This window comes from Cherax quadricarinatus, chromosome 9, assembly GCF_038502225.1.
Source record: "Cherax quadricarinatus isolate ZL_2023a chromosome 9, ASM3850222v1, whole genome shotgun sequence".
NCBI classification, from domain to species: domain Eukaryota; kingdom Metazoa; phylum Arthropoda; class Malacostraca; order Decapoda; family Parastacidae; genus Cherax; species Cherax quadricarinatus.
Window position 1 is genome coordinate 17,174,556 of NC_091300.1, and position 25,145 is coordinate 17,199,700.

At 46.7% G+C, this 25,145-nt stretch overlaps 1 protein-coding gene across 4 annotated transcripts in view; it reads left to right on the plus strand.

The window, feature by feature from the left end:
• LOC138852465 (carboxyl-terminal PDZ ligand of neuronal nitric oxide synthase protein-like) overlaps positions 1-25,145 on the plus strand; it is a 640,924-nt gene that overhangs the window by 372,404 nt on the left and 243,375 nt on the right. The window contains exon 1 of one of the 4 annotated variants that reach the window (XM_070083271.1): positions 18,077-18,380. The exons of the other annotated variants lie outside the window; for them this stretch is intronic. Within the exon in view, the coding sequence (XP_069939372.1) occupies positions 18,261-18,380 (120 nt within the window). The 5' untranslated portion in view covers positions 18,077-18,260. Of the gene's footprint in view, positions 1-18,076; positions 18,381-25,145 lie in introns of those variants that run through there. 4 annotated transcript variants of the gene reach the window in all.

A 25,145-nucleotide genomic window follows, 5' to 3' on the forward strand; every position in this document is an offset into this window, starting at 1 on the left:
CACCATGCCTCCCACCATGCCTCCCACCATGCCTCTCACCATGCCTCCCACCATGCCTCTCACCATGCCTCCCACCATGCCTCTCACCATGCCTCCCACCATGCCTCCCACCATGCCTCTCACCATGCCTCCCACCATGCCTCCCACCATGCCTCTCACCATGCCTCCCATCATGCCTCTCACCGTGCCTCTCACCATGCCTCCCACCATGCCTCCCACCATGCCTCTCACCATGCCTCTCATCATGCCTCTCACCGTGCCTCTCACCATGCCTCCCACCATGCCTCCCACCATGCCTCTCACCATGCCTCTCATCATGCCTCTCACCGTGCCTCCCACTATGCCTCTCACCATGCCTCTCACCATGCCTCCCACCATGCCTCCCACCATGCCTCCCACCATGCCTCTCACCATGCCTCCCATCATGCCTCTCACCGTGCCTCTCACCATGCCTCCCACCATGCCTCCCACCATGCCTCCCACCATGCCTCCCACCTTTCCTCTCACCATGCCTCCCACCATGCCTCTCACCATGCCTCTCATCATGCCTCTCACCATGCCTCTCATCATGCCTCTCACCGTGCCTCTCACCGTGCCTCTCACCATGCCTCCCACCATGCCTCCCACCATGCCTCTCACCATGCCTCTCACCATGCCTCCCACCATGCCTCTCACCATGCCTCTCATCATGCCTCTCACCGTGCCTCTCACCATGCCTCTCATCATGCCTCTCACCATGCCTCTCATCATGCCTCCCACCATGTCTCCCAATGTGCCTCCCACCATGCCTCTCACCATGCCTCTCATCATGCATCTCACCATGCCTTTCATCATGCCTCTCACCGTGCCTCTCACCATGCCTCCCACCATGCCTCCCACTATGCCTCTCACCATGCCTCTCATCATGCCTCTCACCATGCCTCTCATCATGCCTCTCACCGTGCCTCTCACCATGCCTCCCACCATGTCTCCCAATGTGCCTCCCACCATGCCTCCCACCATGCCTCTCATCATGCCTCTCACCATGCCTCTCACCATGCCTCCCACCATGCCTCCCACCATGCCTCTCACCATGCCTCCCATCATGCCTCTCACCGTGCCTCCCACCATGCCTCCCACCATGCCTCCCACCATGCCTCCCACCATGCCTCCCACCATGCCTCTCATCATGCCTCTCACCATGCCTCTCACCATGCCTCCCACCATGCCTCCCACCATGCCTCCCACCATGCCTCTCACCATGCCTCCCATCATGCCTCTCACCGTGCCTCCCACCATGCCTCCCACCATGCCTCCCACCATGCCTCCCACCATGCCTCTCACCATGCCTCCCACCATGCCTCCCACCATGCCTCTCACCATGCCTCCCACCATGCCTCTCACCATGCCTCCCACCATGCCTCTCACCATGCCTCCCATCATGCCTCTCACCGTGCCTCCCACAATGCCTCCCACCATGCCTCCCACCATGCCTCCCACCATGCCTCCCACCATGCCTCCCACCATGCCTCTCATCATGCCTCTCACCATGCCTCTCACCATGCCTCCCACCATGCCTCCCACCATGCCTCCCACCATGCCTCTCACCATGCCTCCCATCATGCCTCTCACCGTGCCTCCCACCATGCCTCCCACCATGCCTCCCACCATGCCTCCCACCATGCCTCTCACCATGCCTCCCACCATGCCTCCCACCATGCCTCTCACCATGCCTCCCACCATGCCTCTCACCATGCCTCCCACCATGCCTCTCACCATGCCTCCCACCATGCCTCCCACCATGCCTCTCACCATGCCTCCCATCATGCCTCTCACCATGCCTCCCACCATGCCTCCCACCATGCCTCTCACCATGCCTCTCATCATGCCTCTCACCATGCCTCTCATCATGCCTCTCACCGTGCCTCTCACCATGCCTCCCACCATGTCTCCCAATGTGCCTCCCACCATGCCTCCCACCATGCCTCTCATCATGCCTCTCACCATGCCTCTCACCATGCCTCCCACCATGCCTCCCACCATGCCTCTCACCATGCCTCCCATCATGCCTCTCACCGTGCCTCCCACCATGCCTCCCACCATGCCTCCCACCATGCCTCCCACCATGCCTCCCACCATGCCTCTCATCATGCCTCTCACCATGCCTCTCACCATGCCTCCCACCATGCCTCCCACCATGCCTCCCACCATGCCTCTCACCATGCCTCCCATCATGCCTCTCACCGTGCCTCCCACCATGCCTCCCACCATGCCTCCCACCATGCCTCCCACCATGCCTCTCACCATGCCTCCCACCATGCCTCCCACCATGCCTCTCACCATGCCTCCCACCATGCCTCTCACCATGCCTCCCACCATGCCTCTCACCATGCCTCCCACCATGCCTCTCACCATGCCTCCCACCATGCCTCCCACCATGCCTCTCACCATGCCTCCCATCATGCCTCTCACCATGCCTCCCACCATGCCTCCCACCATGCCTCTCACCATGCCTCTCATCATGCCTCTCACCGTGCCTCTCACCATGCCTCCCACCATGCCTCCCACCATGCCTCTCACCATGCCTCTCATCATGCCTCTCACCGTGCCTCTCACCATGCCTCCCACTATGCCTCCCACCATGCCTCCCACCATGCCTCCCACCATGCCTCCCACCATGCCTCTCACCATGCCTCCCATCATGCCTCTCACCGTGCCTCTCACCATGCCTCCCACCATGCCTCCCACCATGCCTCTCACCATGCCTCCCACCATGCCTCCCACCATGCCTCTCACCATGCCTCTCATCATGCCTCTCACCGTGCCTCTCAACATGCCTCCCACCATGCCTCCCACCATGCCTCTCACCATGCCTCTCATCATGCCTCTCACCATGCCTCTCATCATGCCTCTCACCGTGCCTCTCACCATGCCTCCCACCATGCCTCCCACCATGCCTCTCACCATGCCTCCCACCATGCCTCTCACCATGCCTCTCATCATGCCTCTCACCGTGCCTCTCACCATGCCTCTCATCATGCCTCTCACCATGCCTCTCATCATGCCTCCCACCATGTCTCCCAATGTGCCTCCCACCATGCCTCCCACCATGCCTCTCATCATGCCTCTCACCATGCCTCTCACCATGCCTCCCACCATGCCTCTCACCATGCCTCTCACCATGCCTCTCACCATGCCTCTCATCATGCCTCTCACCATGCGTCTCATCATGCTTCTCACCATGCCTCTCATCATGCCTCTCACCGTAAACTGTTTATAACCACGCGGAAGTAAAATTATTATTATTATTATTATTATTATTATTATTATTATTATTATTATCATCATGGAGGAGCGCTAAACCCGTAGGAATTATACAGCGCCTGTGGGGGCGAGGGAGGATGGAAGGTATTCAGGCTTAGTTGAGGGAATTGAAGCACAGATATAGTTCCCTAGATCAAGAGCCTCTCACCAGCGTCAAGAAATTTCCCTTGAGGGGGCGGGAAGTAAAAGCTTGTAAAAATTTAGCTGCCACCTTGTAGCAGCAATAACGTAGTTGACCAGGCTAGCATCAGACGAGCCTGGCCCAGGGCCGGGCTCTGGGAACAGAAAGACTCTCGAAACTCATCAGAGGTATGTCTTGCATATTCTTGAGACAAACACAAGTAATCATGCCAGCGTGCAAAAAGTTTAACTTGCTTCCGTTTTACACTTAACGTGTGAGAGGACGGTAGTACCTCCCTGGCGGTCTGTTTACCCGAGCGTTCCATTACTGAACAGCTGTCATCTCGTTTAATGGCTTCTTCAGTCCAATACAGAGAAGGGTGGAAGGTGAGTTTGAGGTAATCAGAGGGACTAATTATACCTCAAACTCGTCATCTGGCATCGCTTGAAGAAACAAGACCTCCGACAGGTAGCGCTGAGAAGCACAGATTTACCTAAGAGAAATCAGAAGGGTGAGATTTCATACCACAAGCTAACCTAGGTTAGGCTAGGTTTAGTTCTGGGGGGGGGGGTATAAATTTCATTTAGGGTGGACTGGGGTGGAGATTCTCAGGATGAACAGTGGGGGTCCTCCCTAAATTCTGTAGGTGAACACTTTGGGGGAGAGATTATGTAGGTGAACAATGGGGAGGGGAGATTATTTAGGTGAATACTGGGGAGAGGAGATTCTTTAAAGTGAACACTGGGGAGAGGAGATTCTTTAAAGTGAACACTGGGGAGAGGAGATTCTTTAGGTGAACACTCTGGGGAAGGGGAGATTGTTCAGGTGAACACTCTGGGGAAGGGGAGATTGTTCAGGTGAACACTCTGGGAAAGGGGAGATTGTTCAGGTGAACACTGGGAAAGGGGAGATTGTTCAGGTGAACACTGGGGAAGGAGAGCTTGTTCAGGTGAACGCTCTGGGGAAGGGGAGATTGTTCAGGTGAACATTGGGGAAGGGGAGATTGTTCAGGTGAACACTGGGGAAGGGGAGATTGTTCAGGTGAACACTGGGGAAGGGGAGATTGTTCAGGTGAACACTGGGAAAGGGGAGATTGTTCAGGTGAACACTCTGGGGAAGGGGAGATTGTTCAGGTGAACACTGGGGAAGGGGAGATTGTTCAGGTGAACACTGGGAAAGGGGAGATTGTTCAAGTGAACACTCTGGGGAAGGGGAGATTGTTCAGGTGAACACTCTGGGGAAGGGGAGATTGTTCAGGTGAACACTCTGGGGAAGGGGAGATTGTTCAGGTGAACACTGGGAAAGGGGAGATTGTTCAGGTGAACACTCTGGGGAAGGGGAGATTGTTCAGGTGAACACTCTGGGGAAGGGGAGATTGTTCAGGTGAACACTGGGAAAGGGGAGATTGTTCAGGTGAACACTCTGGGGAAGGGGAGATTGTTCAGGTGAACACTCTGGGAAGGGGAGATTGTTCAGGTGAACACTGGGGAAGGGGAGATTGTTCAGGTGAACACTCTGGGGGAGGGGAGATTGTTCAGGTGAACACTCTGGGGAAGGGGAGATTGTTCAGGTGAACACTGGGGAAGGGGAGATTGTTCAGGTGAACACTGGGGAAGGGGAGATTGTTCAGGTGAACACTCTGGGGAAGGGGAGATTGTTCAGGTGAACACTGGGAAAGGGGAGATTGTTCAGGTGAACACTCTGGGGAAGGGGAGATTGTTCAGTGAAGAACACTTCATCAGTGGTCCTAAAATGCGTCGTAAGAACAGTTATTCTCGGGAGTGTAGATACTTATTATGTTGCTTTTTATAACCAGATATTAGCATCCATGATTGTTCATAATGTGTATTAGTGAGCGCAAGTTCAGAGGCACCGTTATACGCCGACAAAAACAAGTCTAAGTCATCCACCTGCCGTTGGTGCGAGGATGCTCGGTTGCGACTCAACTCGTGTATTCAGCAGTTGATGCTGTTGATGTAATTACAGTTTGGCGGAGGAAGTTGTTGGCTCATCAGTCGTTCACCTTACTGGTGCTTGATTGAGGTCGCTTTCAGTATCTTAAAGATCGCCGTAAGTCAGAGATAGGTGTCTTGTCTTGCAGGTCCCTGACAGCCTGGGGTAGCTGTCAGTTATCGTAAAGGCTCCAGACAGTGTAAGTAACTGTCATTTATCTTACAGGATCCTTACAGCCTGAGTCGCTGCCAGGAACTTGACTACCAGATTACACTCGTTCGGTCATCTTACAGAGAATTAACGTCAGTCATTGTGTAAATGCTGAAGCAGGTTAAGAGAAGATGACAAAGTTGGCGTTGGAGCTGCTGCTGTTTCTGAGAGGACTTGACTACGAGGAGAGACTCAGTGACCTCAAGATAACACAACAAGAGAAGGAGCAGCGGGAGCATGATCGTGATTTAGAAAATACTCAAATGGAATAAACAGTGGGCGAAGGACAGGCTGTCTGAGACGCGAGATTGAAGACATGCACTAGTCACTATCTTGAAGAGGATTACACAGGAAGATTCCCTCTATTTTGCTAAATACGGAAATTTATTCCATTTGCTATGCCAGTTTTTTTAATGTTACGTGAGACTAACCTTGACCAATTTACGCAATATAAAATTTAAAAATTCCTTGATTATAGTTTGCCGTTTTCACGGGATTGGAGAGCAAGTCTTCCGGCGAGCAAGCAGAGATTTTTTTTAAGCTCTGAGTGTTGAGTTTAGTGGGTGATGTGTTTATGAATGTGACAAGCTGGATGTGCAGAGCGTGTTAATGGAGAGGTCCCGGGAATTCATGTTAGGTGTAGTGGCACTTGTAGCTGGGCAGTGGTGGGTGGCACTTGTAGCTGGGCAGTAGTGAGAGGCACTTGTAGCTGGGCAGTAGTGAGAGGCACTTGTAGCTGGGCAGTGGTGAGTGTAAAGGTGAGACTATAAGAGTATGTGTAGTAGCTCTTGGTCGGGTTGAATCCTCGCTCCTGACCCAATCTTTTACGATTTGTCGACCAACATTTCTTAGTGTCTGGCCTCTTGGCCCATATCGTGTCGCTGCTAGCACCAGCAGCCTGACTAATCAGGTCATTAACCACGTCTAATACCGGGCCGCGTAACGGTGACCCCTGGAATCAATAAAAGGTAAAGACCCTCTCCCATACTTCCTTCAAGATTAATTTGACAGGTTCATGGAGGAAGCTTCTGATCAGCCGGGCTGTGATGTTTATGTCTGCCAGTGTGCAGCGAGCCTTACTGATCAGACTGTCAAGAAGGTCTGGTCTGGGGCCGGTAGCTGTGACAATGATCCCTGAAACAATTTTCAAGTTAACTTCAGACAATATCCATGACTCTCGCCCAGTTGTATTTATGGGGGTTGAGTCTCAGCCACTGGTTGTGATGGCTATCCAGAGAGAGAATTGGAGATAGCTAGACTGTAGGTCGTCTTGCTTAGCAGGTAGCATCGATACTGACGCGTGGTGTCTCCTCTCATGGCTTGCCCATGTACACCCATGGTCGGTGTTTCATTAACAATCGCGTGTTGTAGGTACTTGTATGTGCAAGGGTCGCGTCATAGCTCCTGGCCCCGCCAGGCGTTCTATCCTATTTACTTCTGAAATTGTGGATGGAGTTTGCTGCCACAGTTCCACTCCATCCTTCCAATTTTTAAGTACTGTCTCTCCCTGCTTCCTTTATCTGTACGTTTACACAGTTTTTCTCTCTTCCCTCGCGCTTTATTTCCCTCCCTCCGTCCCTCCTCGACTTTTGAACATCCTTGTTTTCACTGGTGCAAGGCACATGCTCCATTAACCTCGGGATTATGTTAGTAGCCAAATCTGAGTAATAAAATATTATTATCGTACATCACTTCAAGATTTATCTTACACACACACACACTTTGTCACTGGTCCAAGTCGGACCGAAACGTCGTCGTAAGCTTCTCTCTTTTATGTGCGGGTTATTTGTGTATCGTTCCAGTCACGGTATTGTGCCTTGTTATTTATTTATTTATTTAAGATTTATCTTCTCCCTGACTGTCTCCGGTTACTTTCTCGTACCCGCAGAGATGATGGTAAGAGGACCTGGAATATATTAGAGAAATACCTTTATACCTCTGATGAGTTTCCAGTGTTTTCTACTCTCTGAGCCTGGCCATGGGCACTTCAAGAGTAATGTGTCTTTAAATGAAGAACAAAAAGGCACAATACCGTGACTGGAACAACACACAAATAAACCGCACATAGCAGAGAGAGGAGCTTACGACGACGTGTGACTTCGTAAATGGTCCGAGTCGGACAGACACGTCATCGTCAGCTCCTCTCTCCTATGTGCGGGTTATTTGTGTATTATAGCCTTCAAATACCTTCTTGGTAGAGTGAGTGAGCTCCATGGTGTTAGATCCAGTATTAAGTTAATAAGTTCATTATCTAAGATAACGCTGCTTCGCAACTCTTACGTTCCAATTGGTTATTAATTTTCATGCAAGTTATGTATATTCTGTATACAGATAACCCGCACATAGAAGAGAGGAGCTTCCGACAACGTTTCGGTCCGACTTTGACCATTTACAAATGACTTTGTAAATGGTCCAAGTCGGAACGAAACGTCATCGTAAGCTCCTCTCTTCTACGTACGGGTTATTGGTGTATCGTTCCAGTCACGGTATTGTGCCTTTTTTTTTTTGTTGTTGTTGTTATTTATATATATTCTATTTTAATACCCATGCGGTATTACGGAAGATTTATTCAGTGATCTCGGGACCGCTTACTGAAAACATTCTCACTTCAGTATTTTCATCTTTTACAAAGGCAATGGTCGTGTTATATTAACTGATGATAATCTTTTGCACGATAGTTTTATTGCGGAAAGTGACTGCTGAGACGTGCCTACATGATCTTTCACAGGACTCTTACACTCGTCTCCCCTAATATGGTTTAATTATGCTTTTCTTCAGTGCTTTTTTTTGCGTTAAGTTTTCGTCTTAGATCATCAGCATTTTGAGAGCAGAAATAGTGTTAGTATAGTAATAATATTATCAAGGCCGTGACGTGTGCGTTCCTCTCCTGTAGCATTTCCATGCATGTATTTCAGTATAGTGCGGTATTACCTTCATTGATTATTACAGTAGAAGAGAACATTCCTTGTGGTTGGAGTGAGAGTATGAAGTGTCATCTACATTACTCTCCTGACTTGATATCGACCAGAGCTGTAGTGTTGTTGGTTCACACTCCAGTTCAGTCTTACCTCACCACCTACCATTGTGATGTGTCTCTGGTCTCATGTTCCCTTCCAGCTCATCCTCTTCCTCCTCCTCCTCCTCCTCCTCCTCCTCCTCCTCCTCCTCCTCCTCTCCTCCTCCTCCTCCTCCTCCTCCTCCTCTTCCTCCTCTCCTCCTCCTCCTCCTCCTCCTCCTCCTCCTCCTCCTCCTACTCCTCCTCCTCCTCCTACTCCTCTTCCTCCTCCTCCTCCTCTTCCTCTTCCTCCTCCTCCTCCTCCTCCTCTTCCTCCTCCTCCTCCTCCTCCTCCTCCTCTTCCTCCTCCTCCTCCTCCTCCTCCTCCTCTTCCTCCTCCTCCTCCTCCTCTTCCTCCTCCTCCTCCTCTTCCTCCTCCTCCTCCTCCTCCTCCTCCTCCTCCTCCTCCTCCTCCTCCTCTTCCTCCTCCTCCTCCTCTTCCTCCTCCTCCTCCTCCTCTTCCTCCTCCTCCTCCTCCTCCTCCTCCTCCTCCTCCTCCTCCTCCTCCTCCACTTCCTGTACCAGGGTTACCTGTCGTACCTGAGGTTGCTAAGGTAATTATTACAAGGTAAATGCATAATGATTAATATCATTAGTATTTATGTCAGCGGAGACCTGCTTCCCTTGCTATGATGACGTGAGTCAGCGCACCTGACTCCACTGCCTGATGTACCTTATGTTCACTTTGTGCACACGTTCACCAACACACATGTGCTCAAATGTGTTGATCTGCACACATGGAAGAATGGAGACGTACACGCCTCAGAGGTCATAAGTGTTCCAACACTTAACACTGTTTTAACACTGGGTGTTTGTGTAAACATGGAAGGTCATAAGTGTTCCAACACTTAACGTTACTTCAACACTTGGTTTTTGGGGGGCTTCCTTTTTATTCTGGGGGTCATCGCTCCCGCGGCCCTTTCACAGATCAGTCGAGTGATGGGCTAATCAGTATTAAGACTCACATCTGGCCCATGGCCGGGATCCGGGAGTAGACTCTCGAAACTCATCAAAGGTATATCAAAGGTCTGTCTGTCTGTCTGTCTCTCTCTCTCTCTCTCTCTCTCTCTCTCTCTCTCTCTCTCTCTCTCTCTCTCTCTCTCTCTCTCTCTCTCTCTCTCTCTCTCTCTCTCTCTCTCTAAGCTACAATCCGTCTCCCACCTAGATAGGGTGACACACAAAAAGAAAAGAGGAAACACATCCCCTTACATCAGTTCAGTGACTGTCTTGCCAGCAGTGTGTTGACACCATAGTTCGGATGACTCTAGGAACCTCAGCATCCTGACAGGTACAGTGCTTGCACTCCTTCAGAGTGCAAGCACTGTACCTCCAGGACTCAATACTGGAAAGCACAATATTATGAGTAGTTTCGTAGATCACTGGTTCAGAGAACCGACAAATTGTTGATACTTTGAAACTTTTCGCCAGCAAGTGGGTTCCTCAGTCCGGACTGAGGAACCCATATGTTGGCGAAACGTTTTCACAATAAAGATACTCAAGTGTTGCACATGTGTCTCGGTCATCAGGTGTAGTTGTTGCCCTGAGTTTTACTAATAAGAAAATATATTTTTGATGACATTCAACTTCGTTAATGTCCTATCGTTTCCTCTGTCGTTCTATTAGTCACTTTTTATCTCAAGACGGGAACATTTCTCTGCACTAATAGCTCATTTGAAGGCAGAACATATTGCAGAGCTGGAGAAAGCACAAAGAACCATCACTGCACGTATAAATTCAGTTCAAGCATCTAAATTGTTGGCAACACCTGAAGTCCCTCGAGCTATATTCCGTTGAAGGTAGGCGAGAGAAATACATCATAATTTACACCTGGGAAATTCTGTAGGAATTGGTCCTAGATCTGCACACCAAAATCACCTTCTATACAGGACGAGTTCAGGGGTGCAGTGAGTACATTAAGAGATATCTCAGTAAGTGTAAAGGGACCAAGACTTTACAACTAGCTGTTTACAAGGAGGAATTCGATAATTTGTAATAAAGTTGGTAGAATTACCGACAATATGTAAAGTAAAAGGACACAAGTGCATTAATTCTCCACGCATCAACACCACTCCCAACAAAGTTATAATTCTTCCCAACAGCCAGGTTGCAATGAACGTCTCAAAAGTACTTTCACAAGCTAACACCAGAGTCGCCATCGCTTCTAGCACTTCAATAAAGGATCTAACCAGGACAAAATCCAAGCACCACGAACCAGTCAATGCAGGAGTTTACACTATACCCTGTGGAGGCTGTGACAAGATTTACGTAGGTGAAACAGCAAGAAACCTCGACACCCGCCTCAATGAACACATTTACGCATGTAGGAACGATAACTTGAACAACGCCTGTGTACAACACCGAAATTCCACCAATCATCTCATGAAATTCAGAGACGCCCAATTAGTGATCAAAGAAACTAATTTCCGTAGACGCAAGTGTCTCGAATCAGCACTGATCGCTGTTTCGAATATAATTAAACAAAACAACGGCAGCTTCACCATCTCCGAAGTCTTAGCAAGAATCCTCCTGAAAACAGTAAACCCTGCCATCACATAGTCTCTCCTGTTATACTACACAAAGCACATTACAGAGAGTGAACACTGAAACAAGCTGCCTCTTTCCAGTCTATATTTGTCCAACCTATTTTTATGTTACCCAACTAATAGCTTTTATATCCTTTTACTCATGTACGAATTAATTGCTCTACCATATTGTATTACTTTTGTCACTACTACTACTACTACTACTACTACCACTAATGAACATCGAAATGGTACCTCACTAGTATTGCACCTCACTCTGAGCCTTTATATACCCTCTGTGTCCATGTATTGTTTGTAATGGCTTGATAAAGCTCCTGGAGAGCGAAACGTTGCCACAATAAAATGTCACATTAGTTGCACTTGTGTCCTTTTACTTTACAATTCGATAATTTCATGAAGTTTGTCCCGATCAGCCGACCTTTGTATTGTTATATCAGTCTCCAGATTTGGAACTTGACCATCAAGTATTTTTCACGTATATATTATCATGTGTGTCTCTCTCTTCCACTTCAGTGAGTATATATTTAGTAGCGGAGGGGAGATACTTGATTATATAATATATACGTGGAAAGTCCTTTTTGAAGACTTCTACACTTGGTCCAGAAGTGTTTCTCATATCTTTTGTTAGTAGTGAACATTTTAGATAATGATATAGAGGTATTAGTGAGATGACGAGAATACTCTTGAAAAATTGTTGAATGTTTATAATGAGACGGAAGCAGCAGTGTCATGCTCCGGACATGTACGGACGACCTCTATTAGTATGCTTAATGAGCCGGAAATGAGTATGAAGGAAGTGAGTGAATCAGTTGAAAGTAGGAAAAGTAACGGGGAAGGAAGTTTATGACCCCAGTGCTGGAAGAGGGTGTGGGTAGTGTTGAAGGGATGTGTGTTGTGTGGATAAAGTGTTGAAGGGATGTGTGTTGTGTGGATAAAGTGTTGAAGGGATGTGTGTTGTGTGGATAAAGTGTTGAAGGGATGTGTGTTGTGTGGATAAAGTGTTGAAGGGATGTGTGTTGTGTGGATAAAGTGTTGAAGGGATGTGTGTTGTGTGGATAAAGTGTTGAAGGGATGTGTGTTGTGTGGATAAAGTGTTGAAGGGATGTGTGTTGTGTGGATAAAGTGTTGAAGGGATGTGTGTTGTGTGGATAAAGTGTTGAAGGGATATGTGTTGTGTGGATAAAGTGTTGAAGGGATGTGTGTTGTGTGGATAAAGTGTTGAAATGGTCGGTGCTGTGTACAGTATATGTGAAAGTTGGACAAAATATAATGAAGTATATTTTAAGTTTCATTTATGGGAGTTATAATGACCAAGGCATCAATAAAGTTTTTAATTATACTGTTCATGTCATATATATATATATATATATATATATATATATATATATATATATATATATATATATATATATATATATATATATATATATGTCGTGCCGAATATGTAAAACTGGTCAATTAGCAAGAACTCATTTAAAATTAAGTCCTCTCTGAAATTTTCTCTTATACACTTGAAGTTATATTTTTTTTCACTAATGTTAATGTAAAAAATTTTAATTTCGCACCAAAAGAATCTTAGAAAATTTACCTAACCTTATTTTGACAAGAGCAATTTATTTTAGCCTAACCCAACTAAATATATTTTAGATTTGTTTAGAGTAATTTAATACTAAACAAACACAGTGAAATATATTTTTTTCGTTAGGTTCAGGATGGTTTTGGCGAAATTATTGCATACACAAATTTTCACTTGTCCTATATGGCAAAATGAACGTTGCTATTTAAGCCAAGACCGCAAGTTCTGCCTATTCGGCACGACATATATATATATATATATATATATATATATATATATATATATATATATATATATATATATATATATATATATATATATATATATATATATATATATATATTAATATTAATGAGAGTGTACAAGCAACAAGATACAAAGCAGGAAACTTGACCTCTTAAGCAAACTTGTCAACACATGTTACCTCCACTGTAACTATATTATGAAGATTTCTGAAGTCTCAGTCTTGTATCACCACCACCCACCTGTATCAACACCACCCACCTGTATCACCACCACCCACCTGTATCACCACCACCCACCTGTATCACCACCACCCACCTGTATCACCACCACCCACCTGTATCAACACCACCCACCTGTATCACCACCACCCACCTGTATCACCACCACCCACCTGTATCACCACCACCCACCTGTATCACCACCACCCACCTGTATCACCACCACCCACCTGTATCACCACCACCCACCTGTATCACCACCACCCACCTGTATCACCACCACCCACCTGTATCACCACCACCCACCTGTATCCCCACCACCCACCTGTATCACCACCACCCACCTGTATCACCACCACCCACCTGTATCACCACCACCCACCTGTATCACCACCACCCACCTGTATCACCACCACCCACCTGTATCACCACCACCCACCTGTATCCCCACCACCCACCTGTATCACCACCACCCACCTGTATCACCACCACCCACCTGTATCACCACCACCCACCTGTATCACCACCACCCACCTGTGTCACCACCACCCACCTGTATCACCACCACCCACCTGTATCACCACCACCCACCTGTACCAACACCACCCACCTGTATCACCACCACCCACCTGTACCAACACCACCCACCTGTATCACCACCACCCACCTGTATCACCACCACCCACCTGTATCACCACCACCCACCTGTATCACCACCACCCACCTGTATCCCCACCACCCACCTGTATCACCACCACCCACCTGTATCACCACCACCCACCTGTATCACCACCACCCACCTGTATCAACACCACCCACCTGTATCAACACCACCCACCTGTATCACCACCACCCACCTGTATCAACACCACCCACCTGTATCACCACCACCCACCTGTATCAACACCACCCACCTGTATCACCACCACCCACCTGTATCACCACCACCCACCTGTATCAACACCACCCACCTGTATCAACACCACCCACCTGTATCACCACCACCCACCTGTATCACCATCACCCACCTGTATCAACACCACCCACCTGTATCAACACCACCCACCTGTATCACCACCACCCACCTGTATCACCACCACCCACCTGTATCACCACCACCCACCTGTATCACCACCACCCACCTGTGTCACCACCACCCACCTGTATCACCACCACCCACCTGTATCACCACCTCCCTCCTGTATCACCACCACCCACCTGTATCACCACCACCCACCTGTATCAACACCACCCACCTGTATCACCACCACCCACCTGTGTCAACACCACCCACCTGTACCACCACCACCCACCTGTGTCAACACCACCCACCTGTATCACCACCACCCGTATCACCACCACCCACCTGTATCACCACCACCCACCTGTATCACCACCACCCACCTGTATCAACACCACCCACCTGTATCACCACCACCCACCTGTATCAACACCACCCACCTGTATCACCACCACCCACCTGTATCAACACCACCCACCTGTGTCAACACCACCCACCTGTATCACCACCACCCACCTGTATCACCACCACCCACCTGTGTCAACATCACCCACCTGTATCAACACCACCCACCTGTATCACCACCACCCACCTGTACCAACACCACCCACCTGTGTCAACACCACCCACCTGTGTCAACACCACCCACCTGTATCACCACCACCCACCTGTATCACCACCACCCACCTGTATCACCACCACCCACCTGTATCACCACCACCCACCTGTACCAACACCCACCTGTGTCAACACCACCCACCTGTATCACCACCACCCACCTGTATCACCACCACCCACCTGTATCAACACCACCCACCTGTATCACCACCACCCACTTGTATCACCACCACCCACCTGTATCACCACCACCCACCTGTATCAACACCACCCACCTGTATCACCACCACCCACCTGTGTCAACACCACCCACCTGTATCACCACCACCCACCTGTATCACCACCACCCACCTGTGTCACCACCACCCACCTGTATCACCACCACCCACCTGTGTCAACACCACCCACCTGTATCACCACCACCCACCTGTATCACCACCACTGACGTGTTTAATGGGTGTGGGAGAGAGTGTGTGTAGACACCATGGCCGCCTCCCTCCACCTTCCCCCGACCCACACAACTTGTTTCTCTCGTCGAGAATAACAGATAAAAAAATACTTCTGGTGTGGGACCGGTTGTGAGCGCTTGCGTCACTTGCACCGCCCTGCTGGATCACCAGCAGCCAGGCACCACCACCCTGCTGAATCAGCAGTAGTCAGGCACCACCGCCCTGCTGGATCACCAGCAGCCAGGCACCACCACCCTGCTGAATCAGCAGTAGTCAGGCACCACCATACTGCTGGATCAGCAGCAGTCAGGCACCACCACACTGCTGAATCAGCAGCAGTCAGGCACAACCACACTCTGGATCAGCAGCAGTCAGGCACCACCACACTGCTGGATCAGTAGTAATCAGGAACCACCACACTGCTGGATCAGCAGTAGTCAGACACCACCACACTGCTGGATCAGCAGTAGTCAGGCACTACCACACTGCTGGATCAGCAGTAGTCAGGAACCACCACATTGCTGGATCAGCAGTAGTCAGGAACCACCACACTGCTGGATCAGCAGTAGTCATGAATCACCACACTGCTGGATCAGCAGTAGTCAGGAACCACCACATTGCTGGATCAGCAGTAGTCAGGCACCACCACACTCTGGATCAGCAGTAGTCAGGAACCACCACACGTCTTGATCAGCAGTGGTCAGGAACCACCACATTGCTGGATCAGCAGTAGTCAAGCACCACCACACTCTGGATCAGCATTAGTCAGGCACCACCACACTGCTGGATCAGCATTAGTCAGGCACCACCACACTGCTGGATCAGCATTAGTCAGGCACCACCACACTGCTGGATCAGCAGCAGTCATGCCAACACTTCTTGCTCTCTACCCTGTCGCTTTTATCAGTGTTGTAGTGTGCATGGATTGCTCTTTACACAAAGGCTCATTCTGTTGGGTATTGGTACACTGAGTTCTAAGCAGTGGTAACATGACCTTTATATCTTCACCAAGTTGCAAAGTTGCAAACTGCATTATCCAAGTTGCATTTAGCATTGAATGTCCACAAGGACACATTAGCCAATGGAGAAGTGGTCTTCCTGCAGTGTCCTGCGTCACCTGCGACCTCGGCAAGATTGCAGCTTTCAAGGTCGAGGGTGGGACCACTGGGTCCGGGGGTCTTCAGGGTCGGGGGTTGGACCACTGACTCTGATGGTCTTCAAGGTCGGGGGTTGGACCACTGGCTCTGAGGGTCTTCAAGGTCGGGGGTTGGACCACTGGCTCTGATGGTCTTCAAGGTCGGGGGTTGGACCACTGGCCCCGAGGGTCTTCAAGGTCAGGGGTTGGACCACTGGCTCTGAAGGTCTTCAAGGTCGGGGGTTGGACCACTGGCTCTGAGGGTCTTCAAGGTCAGGGGTTGGACCACTGGCTTTGATGGTCTTCAAGGTCGGGGGTTTGACCACTGGCCCCGAGGGTCTCCAAGGTCAAGGGTTGGACCACTGGTTCTGAGGGTCTTCAAGGTCGAGGGGGTGGACCACTGGCCCCGTGAGTCTCCAAGGTCAAGGGTTGGACCACTGGTTCTGAGGGTCTTCAAGGTCGAGGGGGTGGACCACTGGCCCCAAGGGTCGTCTTCAGTTGCAAGTGTCGTATGCAGTCCGCTTGCTTTCCCTCTTAATGAGCCACGTATTATTATTATTATTATTATTATTATTATTATTATATATGTGTGTGTGTGTTTATTATATGAAACTTGTAGGTCAACATTGGAATGTGTCTTATGTATCCCGAGATGCATGGTTACTACCTGCTATGTATTATACATGAAACACTAAACAGTGTGTCACTGACCAAGGTGTGACGGAGGCTTGATCCTTTGCTTACTATCTAACTGTGCTCCAAAATCCTTCTTGATGCCTGTTTGTATGTCCTGGCTGTAGATATATAGATACTGTCTGCTATAGGAGCAAGCGTGAATATATGTACTTGTGTGTTCTCTGCTATTGTCAGTGGACATCCTCGCCGGTGTGTTCTGTGTAATGTACTCTGTGACGTCATAATTGTTATGCGTGTGGTGTATTGAGAATCAGTTGCAGCATCACGTCATCTCCGCCCGGAGTGTACTGTGAGCTGGCACCTGCAGGAGATGGTCACCTGGTGAAGGTGAGGGTCACCTGGTGAAGACGAGGGTCACCTGATGGAGGCGAAGGTCACCTGGTGGAGGCGAAGGTCACATGGTGGAGGCGAAGGTCACCTGGTGGATGCAAGGATCACCTGGTGAAGGCGAGTGTTGGCACCTGTAGCAACTTGATAGCTACCAGGAAGCACTTCTTTCCCACTTGAGTGCCCTTCCTGTCTACCTGAAAGTCCCTAAGGTTACTACATCAAGTGTGTTCGAAAACTAGGCCGCTGCTGGAGAGTTACCTTTGATACACCTTTGATGAGTTTTGCAGTCCGGCCCAGGACCAGACTTTTCTGGTGCTGACGAGATGACTATGAGATCAGTGAGATTAGTCTGAAAATTTAGTTGGGGTGAATGTCTTGGTTCCGTCGACTGAAACATGTGCAGATTTTGTTTTAATGAAAGGTGGTGAACGGTACAGAGTTTACTTTCCAGCGGAGATGGGAAGAAATTGAAAGTTGCATGTAACATGGAAGTTGGTAGGTATTTCCTGCCAATACTGAGAATTGGCTGGGCGGGCATTAACAGGCAAGGCCGAGACCAAGGCATTTATTAGCTTGTTCTCTCTCAGCCACCAGTTCTTTCACAGTGTCCTCAGCAAGAACTGGCTCCCATTCCTGACCTACCTCGTTACAGCAGCGCAGCGAGGCTTACACACTACTGGCTTCTCAGTCGGTACCCCAGATCCTTGAGGAGAGGTGCCCGCTACCTGCGCTCTCTGGCAACCCACGGGCACACACCGTACTTTTTAAGACTCACAGTGTTTAGTGATGAATATGAGGCATTTGTTTGACAGTGACGCTGGAACAAACCATTTAACTGTGAAGACTGCCTTGTGGCACCTGCTCTCTAAACTTAAGTCAGGTCGTGCTGGAGCAACCAAGATACAGGTGAGTCTGTATGTTATTTATTTAAAAAAATATTAATAGCGTTAGAAAACTGATCTTGTTTCGTACACATGTATCACTCGATATAGGTATACCTGTGACCTGTGTCGAGAGTCATTGGTACACTAAGAGAAAACACCATAAGTGTCCGGGGCCCAAAACTGTTCAACAGCCTCCCATCAAGCATTAGGGGAATTGCCAATAAACCCCTGGCTGCCTTCAAGAGAGAGCTGGACAGATACCTAAAGTCGGTGCCGGATCAGCCGGGCTGTGGCTCGTACGTCGGACTGCGTGCGGCCAGCAGTAACAGCCTAGTTGATCAGGCCCTGATCCATCGGGAGGCCTGGTCATGGACCGGGCCGCGGGGGCGTTGATCCCCGGAATAACCTCCAGGTAACCTCCAGGTAACCCTCACAGCCCGGCCTGAGGCCAGGCTTCTTTCTCTTATGATTTGCAACTGTGACAAACTTGTTTGAGAGGGAAGAACAGTGTGCCATGTTCCCACCGAACATGGCATGTTGCGGTGCTTATGTTGTATGATGGAATGTTGCGGTGCTTATGTTGTATGATGGAATGTTGCAGTGTTATGTTGTATGATGGACTGTTGCGGTGCTTATGTTGTATGATGGACTGTTGCAGTGTTATGTTGTATGATGGAATGTTGCAGTGTTATGTTGTATGATGGACTGTTGCAGTGTTATGTTGTATGATGGACTGTTGCAGTGTTATGTTGTATGATGGACTGTTGCAGTGTTATGTTGTATGATGGACTGTTGCGGTGTTTATGTTGTATGATGGACTGTTGCAGTGTTATGTTGTATGATGGAATGTTGCAGTGTTATGTTGTATGATGGACTGTTGCAGTGTTACGTTGTATGATGGACTGTTGCAGTGTTACGTTGTATGATGGAATGTTGCAGTGTTATGTTGTATGATGGACTGTTGCGGTGTTTATGTTGTATGATGGACTGTTGCAGTGTTACGTTGTATGATGGAATGTTGCAGTGTTATGTTGTATGATGGACTGTTGCGGTGTTTATGTTGTATGATGGACTGTTGCAGTGTTATGTTGTATGATGGAATGTTGCAGTGTTATGTTGTATGATGGACTGTTGCAGTGTTACGTTGTATGATGGACTGTTGCAGTGTTACGTTGTATGATGGAATGTTGCAGTGTTATGTTGTATGATGGACTGTTGCGGTGTTTATGTTGTATGATGGACTGTTGCAGTGTTACGTTGTATGATGGAATGTTGCAGTGTTATGTTGTATGATGGACTGTTGCGGTGTTTATGTTGTATGATGGAATGTTGCAGTGTTATGTTGTATGATGGACTGTTGCAGTGTTACGTTGTATGATGGACTGTTGCGGTGTTATGTTGTATGATGGACTGTTGCGGTGTTATGTTGTATGATGGACTGTTGCAGTGTTTATGTTGTATGATGGACTGTTGCGGTGTTATGTTGTATGATGGACTGTTGCAGTGTTTATGTTGTATGATGGACTGTTGCAGTGTTTATGTTGTATGATGGACTGTTGCGGTGTTATGTTGTATGATGGACTGTTGCAGTGTTATGTTGTATGATGGACTGTTGCAGTGTTATGTTGTATGATGGACTGTTGCGGTGTTATGTTGTATGATGGACTGTTGCGGTGTTATGTTGTATGATGGACTGTTGCGGTGTTATGTTGTATGATGGACTGTTGCAGTGTTTATGTTGTATGATGGACTGTTGCAGTGTTTATGTTGTATGATGGACTGTTGCGGTGTTATGTTGTATGATGGACTGTTGCGGTGTTATGTTGTATGATGGACTGTTGCAGTGTTATGTTGTATGATGGAATGTTGCAGTGTTTATGTTGTATGATGGACTGTTGCGGTGTTATGTTGTATGATGGACTGTTGCAGTGTTTATGTTGTATGATGGACTGTTGCAGTGTTTATGTTGTATGATGGACTGTTGCAGTGTTATGTTGTATGATGGACTGTTGCAGTGTTATGTTGTATGATGGACTGTTGCAGTGTTATGTTGTATGATGGAATGTTGCGGTGTTATGTTGTATGATGGAATGTTGCATTGTTTATGTTGTATGATGGACTGTTGCAGTGTTTATGTTGTATGATGGACTGTTGCGGTGTTTATGTTGTATGATGGACTGTTGCAGTGTTATGTTGTATGATGGAATGTTGCAGTGTTATGTTGTATGATGGAATGTTGCAGTGTTTATGTTGTATGATGGACTGTTGCAGTGTTATGTTGTATGATGGAATGTTGCGGTGTTTATGTTGTATGATGGACTGTTGCAGTGTTATGTTGTATGATGGACTGTTGCAGTGTTATGTTGTATGATGGAATGTTGCGGTGTTATGTTGTATGATGGACTGTTGCGGTGTTTATGTTGTATGATGGACTGTTGCAGTGTTATGTTGTATGATGGAATGTTGCGGTGTTTATGTTGTATGATGGACTGTTGCGGTGTTATGTTGTATGATGGAATGTTGCGGTGTTTATGTTGTATGATGGACTGTTGCAGTGTTATGTTGTATGATGGACTGTTGCAGTGTTTATGTTGTATGATGGACTGTTGCGGTGTTATGTTGTATGATGGACTGTTGCAGTGTTTATGTTGTATGATGGACTGTTGCAGTGTTTATGTTGTATGATGGACTGTTGCGGTGTTATGTTGTATGATGGACTGTTGCAGTGTTATGTTGTATGATGGACTGTTGCAGTGTTATGTTGTATGATGGACTGTTGCGGTGTTATGTTGTATGATGGACTGTTGCGGTGTTATGTTGTATGATGGACTGTTGCGGTGTTATGTTGTATGATGGACTGTTGCAGTGTTTATGTTGTATGATGGACTGTTGCAGTGTTTATGTTGTATGATGGACTGTTGCGGTGTTATGTTGTATGATGGACTGTTGCGGTGTTATGTTGTATGATGGACTGTTGCAGTGTTATGTTGTATGATGGAATGTTGCAGTGTTTATGTTGTATGATGGACTGTTGCGGTGTTATGTTGTATGATGGACTGTTGCAGTGTTTATGTTGTATGATGGACTGTTGCAGTGTTTATGTTGTATGATGGACTGTTGCAGTGTTATGTTGTATGATGGACTGTTGCAGTGTTATGTTGTATGATGGACTGTTGCAGTGTTATGTTGTATGATGGAATGTTGCGGTGTTATGTTGTATGATGGAATGTTGCAGTGTTTATGTTGTATGATGGACTGTTGCAGTGTTTATGTTGTATGATGGACTGTTGCGGTGTTTATGTTGTATGATGGACTGTTGCAGTGTTATGTTGTATGATGGAATGTTGCAGTGTTATGTTGTATGATGGAATGTTGCAGTGTTTATGTTGTATGATGGACTGTTGCAGTGTTATGTTGTATGATGGAATGTTGCGGTGTTTATGTTGTATGATGGACTGTTGCAGTGTTATGTTGTATGATGGACTGTTGCAGTGTTATGTTGTATGATGGAATGTTGCGGTGTTATGTTGTATGATGGACTGTTGCGGTGTTTATGTTGTATGATGGACTGTTGCAGTGTTATGTTGTATGATGGAATGTTGCGGTGTTTATGTTGTATGATGGACTGTTGCGGTGTTATGTTGTATGATGGAATGTTGCGGTGTTTATGTTGTATGATGGACTGTTGCAGTGTTATGTTGTATGATGGACTGTTGCGGTGTTATGTTGTATGATGGACTGTTGCGGTGTTATGTTGTATGATGGAATGTTGCGGTGTTTATGTTGTATGATGGACTGTTGCAGTGTTATGTTGTATGATGGAATGTTGCTGTGTTATGTTGTATGATGGACTGTTGCGGTGTTTATGTTGTATGATGGACTGTTGCAGTGTTATGTTGTATGATGGAATGTTGCAGTGTTTATGTTGTATGATGGAATGTTGCAGTGTTTATGTTGTATGATGGACTGTTGCAGTGTTATGTTGTATGATGGAATGTTGCGGTGTTTATGTTGTATGATGGACTGTTGCAGTGTTATGTTGTATGATGGAATGTTGCGGTGTTATGTTGTATGATGGAATGTTGCAGTGTTTATGTTGTATGATGGACTGTTGCGGTGTTATGTTGTATGATGGACTGTTGCAGTGTTATGTTGTATGATGGAATGTTGCGGTGTTATGTTGTATGATGGACTGTTGCGGTGTTATGTTGTATGATGGACTGTTGCAGTGTTTATGTTGTATGATGGACTGTTGCGGTGTTATGTTGTATGATGGACTGTTGCGGTGTTATGTTGTATGATGGACTGTTGCGGTGTTATGTTGTATGATGGACTGTTGCAGTGTTATGTTGTATGATGGACTGTTGCGGTGTTTATGTTGTATGATGGACTGTTGCGGTGTTATGTTGTATGATGGACTGTTGCGGTGTTATGTTGTATGATGGACTGTTGCAGTGTTATGTTGTATGATGGACTGTTGCAGTGTTATGTTGTATGATGGACTGTTGCGGTGTTATGTTGTATGATGGACTGTTGCGGTGTTATGTTGTATGATGGACTGTTGCAGTGTTATGTTGTATGATGGACTGTTGCAGTGTTATGTTGTATGATGGACTGTTGCGGTGTTATGTTTGGAAAAGAACGAGGGAAACGTTTTGAAGAAAAGACATATTTATAACTTCATGTTTAGTCGACACTAGAACCTCAGTTATTTAGTCGACACTAGAACCTCAGTTATTTAGTAGACACTAGAACCTCAGTTATTTAGTAGACACTAGAACCTCAGTTATTTAGTCGACACTAGAACCTCAGTTATTTAGTAGACACTAGAACCTCAGTTATTTAGTCGACACTAGAACCTCAGTTATTTAGTAGACACTAGAACCTCAGTTATTTAGTCGACACTAGAACCTCAGTTATTTAGTAGACACTAGAACCTCAGTTATTTAGTCGACACTAGAACCTCAGTTATTTAGTCGACACTAGAACCTCAGTTATTTAGTCGACACTAGAACCTCAGTTATTTAGTCGACACTAGAACCTCAGTTATTTAGTCGACACTAGAACCTCAGTTATTTAGTCGACACTAGAACCTCAGTTATTTAGTCGACACTAGAACCTCAGTTATTTAGTCGACACTAGAACCTCAGTTATTTAGTCGACACTAGAACCTCAGTTATTTAGTCGACACTAGAACCTCAGTTATTTAGTAGACACTAGAACCTCAGTTATTTAGTAGACACTAGAACCTCAGTTATTTAGTCGACACTAGAACCTCAGTTATTTAGTCGACACTAGAACCTCAGTTATTTAGTCGACACTAGAACCTCAGTTATTTAGTCGACACTAGAACCTCAGTTATTTAGTCGACACTAGAACCTCAGTTATTTAGTCGACACTAGAACCTCAGTTATTTAGTCGACACTAGAACCTCAGTTATTTAGTCGACACTAGAACCTCAGTTATTTAGTCGACACTAGAACCTCAGTTATTTAGTAGACACTAGAACCTCAGTTATTTAGTAGACACTAGAACCTCAGTTATTTAGTCGACACTAGAACCTCAGTTATTTAGTCGACACTAGAACCTCAGTTATTTAGTCGACACTAGAACCTCAGTTATTTAGTCGACACTAGAACCTCAGTTATTTAGTCGACACTAGAACCTCAGTTATTTAGTCGACACTAGAACCTCAGTTATTTAGTAGACACTAGAACCTCAGTTATTTAGTCGACACTAGAACCTCAGTTATTTAGTCGACACTAGAACCTCAGTTATTTAGTAGACACTAGAACCTCAGTTATTTAGTCGACACTAGAACCTCAGTTATTTAGTCGACACTAGAACCTCAGTTATTTAGTCGACACTAGAACCTCAGTTATTTAGTAGACACTAGAACCTCAGTTATTTAGTCGACACTAGAACCTCAGTTATTTAGTAGACACTAGAACCTCAGTTATTTAGTAGACACTAGAACCTCAGTTATTTAGTCGACACTAGAACCTCAGTTATTTAGTCGACACTAGAACCTCAGTTATTTAGTCGACACTAGAACCTCAGTTATTTAGTAGACACTAGAACCTCAGTTATTTAGTCGACACTAGAACCTCAGTTATTTAGTAGACACTAGAACCTCAGTTATTTAGTAGACACTAGAACCTCAGTTATTTAGTCGACACTAGAACCTCAGTTATTTAGTAGACACTAGAACCTCAGTTATTTAGTCGACACTAGAACCTCAGTTATTTAGTAGACACTAGAACCTCAGTTATTTAGTAGACACTAGAACCTCAGTTATTTAGTCGACACTAGAACCTCAGTTATTTAGTAGACACTAGAACCTCAGTTATTTAGTAGACACTAGAACCTCAGTTATTTAGTAGACACTAGAACCGCAGTTATTTAGTAGACACTAGAACCTCAGTTATTTAGTCGACACTAGAACCTCAGTTATTTAGTAGACACTAGAACCTCAGTTATTTAGTCGACACTAGAACCTCAGTTATTTAGTAGACACTAGAACCTCAGTTATTTAGTCGACACTAGAACCTCAGTTATTTAGTAGACACTAGAACCTCAGTTACCTAGTCGACACTAGAACCTCAGTTACCTAGTCGACACTAGAAGTAGCTGAACAACTGGCTGCCTGTGTTTCTTTCTCAAGATTCGTTTTAACACGGAAACTGAACAGTGTTTCAGTTCTTTATGGATCATTATCAAGTCGCGAATAAGAGAAATGTGAGAAAGCCAGAAATCATGTTAAGAAATCTGTGTTGTGATTATATAA